This window comes from Micropterus dolomieu, linkage group LG02, assembly GCF_021292245.1.
Source record: "Micropterus dolomieu isolate WLL.071019.BEF.003 ecotype Adirondacks linkage group LG02, ASM2129224v1, whole genome shotgun sequence".
Taxonomy (NCBI): Eukaryota; Metazoa; Chordata; class Actinopteri; order Centrarchiformes; family Centrarchidae; genus Micropterus; species Micropterus dolomieu.
The window spans coordinates 866,135-868,750 of NC_060151.1; the positions used below are offsets into that span (position 1 = coordinate 866,135).

Sequence of the window (2,616 nt, forward strand, 5' to 3'; positions counted from 1 at the left end):
CAAGGCAGGTTTATTTGTATAGCACATTTCAACAACAAGGTAATTCAAAGTGCTTTACATAAAACATAAAAGCAACAGGGAAATATAAAAAAGTTTAAAAGCAACATAAAATATAATAAAAGTTACAGTATTACAATCAGGGTTAAAAGAGTTAAATGGAAAATAAAAACAGGCTGAGGGGTTGAGCAAATAATTGAGTTACAATTATTCTGAAAAAAGAATAAACAAAGAAGTACACTTAATCCATTCTCTCTAGCTAGTCTGTACTTGGGTTAATTGGTGTCTCTAAAATTGTCCTTAGGTGTGAATGTGAGTGGTTGTTTGTCTATGTGTGGCCCGTGATGGACTGTCGATCTCACCAGGGTGTTTTTTTCCTTGTGCCCGACGTAGGCTGGCATTGGCTCTGGATATTTAAAATCGTATTTGATGTAGGAGCTGTATTGAGTGCAGCGCTTGCTCGCTCGCTCCCTCTCTCTCTCTCATGAACACCGCTGCACAAACCTGTCCAAAGTTAGAATATAGCTGGGTTGCTGAGATTAGCGCCCCCCGCGCCACAGTTACGGTGTGACACAATAATAAGTAATGTAATATATATTACTTTTTTAAGGAGTCATAAGTAACTAGTAATTATTACAATTTATGAGTAACTTGCCCAACTTGCAAGCACAATCCTGTCATTTCCTAATTATATCTAACATTTTGTGTGTTTTGATATTCAATGCCGTGTTCTTTTGAACAGCTGTCTGTTGAGTGAACATCTGTCTGGATCTCAAACAAATCAAGCCACACTATTATCTGATCAAATTCAAATTCATTTTTAGTATTTGGATTGCTATAATCTTGTGGCCGTTTTTATACATGGAACGAAATAACTGGAATGAAATGATTTTTGAACAGGGAAATCGGAAATGGAATGCTGCAATTTTATAGTATTTAATTAGAGATGTATTCCTCTAAATGAAATTGTGCAGCAAATGTGTGTATGTGTCACTGATATGGCTGAATGAGTGTGTGTCTGTTCTGAGGTGCTGTGTGATTTGCTGAACATTGCACATGCTTACTGAATCTCTCTCTCTTTCTCTCTCTCTCTCTCACACACACATACAGTTGTTTTTTTACAACCGCTAGCATCCTTTTGTCCAATCTGGAGTCACATTTTCAAAACTCTAAACACAGTGAGCCCCACATCAGTCTGTTCATACCATACAGTTCATGTTGACTGAAGGCTGTTTTAGCCTGCCATTACAGTTTTTTCTGATGGCTTAAGCACATTTTTTGTAACTATTGGCAATTTGTTTTTTCAAAACTCTACACACAAATAAGAAAACCCTTCACCAAATCAGCAAAACATTGTAATTCTCTTGCAAAAGCTAATAAACCTTGCTTAACTCTTCAAACTTTTGTAAAAATGGTATTTTTGTATCAAACAGTTAACACAAGCCATCACATTAATAAGCACACAATGCACCAACTACACACTCATGGTATGAATAAAAAACACATCTGGCTTTTGCTTTCTCTGTGCACAAGGTAGGCTATGTCAGTTTGAGGTCATACTTTTGTCATAGTTCTGTAAACATACAGGGACCCAAACTTCAAGTACTGGTGTTTATTTACACACCAAAACACAGTCAAAACACAAAATAGTAATTTCACTGAAAAAAAAAAGGGACAAAAAATCAGTCTACATTGTGTCGTCTCTCTGGGTCGGGCCACAAAATTTCGTCTACATCACATGCAATGTCTTCTAGTCTAAGGCACCGGGGAAAATATCTTCTGGAATGCCGTATCCAGGCCTGACATAATGCCTGGTCAATATCCCCACATGCCTCCTCCATTGCCTGTAAAAGGGCTATGCGTTGATGGGGATGACGGTCATAGACCTTCCAGCGCCAGGCAGAGAAGAACTCTTCAATTGGATTTAAGAATGGAGAGTATGGGGGGAGGTTGAGTACAGTGAAGAGTGGGTGATCTGTAAAGCAGTTGCGGACCAAAGCAGCCCTATGGAAACTAACATTGTCCCATATGATGACGTATCTGGTCTGCTCTGGTCTTAGTGCGCATGTCATGTAAGGTGTCCAGGAATGTAATAATTTGTGCAGTGTTATATGGGCCTAGGGTTGCATGATGGTGAACAACACCATTTTGACTTATAGCTGCACACATAGTTATGTTACCACCACGTTGTCCTGGGACATTGATTATGGGACGGTGTCCAATTATGTTCCTGCCATGTCTCCTTGTTTTAGTGAGGTTAAAACCTGCCTCATCCACAAAAAGCTGCTCATGACCCATGGCATCTGCCTCTAGCTCAATCAATCTGGGCAAGACAAAACAAATACAGCACATCAGGCCCATGCACAGCACTATGCACTTCCAGATTCAGTACCAATGATACTATAGCTTACCTGCACATAGTCATATCGCAGTTGTTTTACACGTTCACTGTTTCTTTCAAAAGGGACTCTGTAGATTGGTTTCATTCGGATTCTGTTGCGGGCAAGTACACGACATAATACAGAAATGCTCACATTGTGTATGTTTTGGAAGGTGGTGTCATCCTCAATTATGCACTGCTGTATTTCTCGTAGCCTTATGGAATTATTTGCAATCACC

General features: G+C 39.3%; 1 protein-coding gene across 1 annotated transcript in view; it reads right to left on the reverse strand.

Moving 5' to 3' along the window:
* Nucleotides 1-1,852: 1,852 nt before the first annotated feature.
* Nucleotides 1,853-2,616, reverse strand: part of optc (opticin) — a 20,540-nt gene continuing 19,776 nt past the window's right edge. Inside the window, exon 5 of the mRNA XM_046030203.1 lies at nt 1,853-1,909. Coding sequence (XP_045886159.1) covers nt 1,853-1,909 — 57 coding nt within the window. The remainder of the gene's footprint in view (nt 1,910-2,616) is intronic.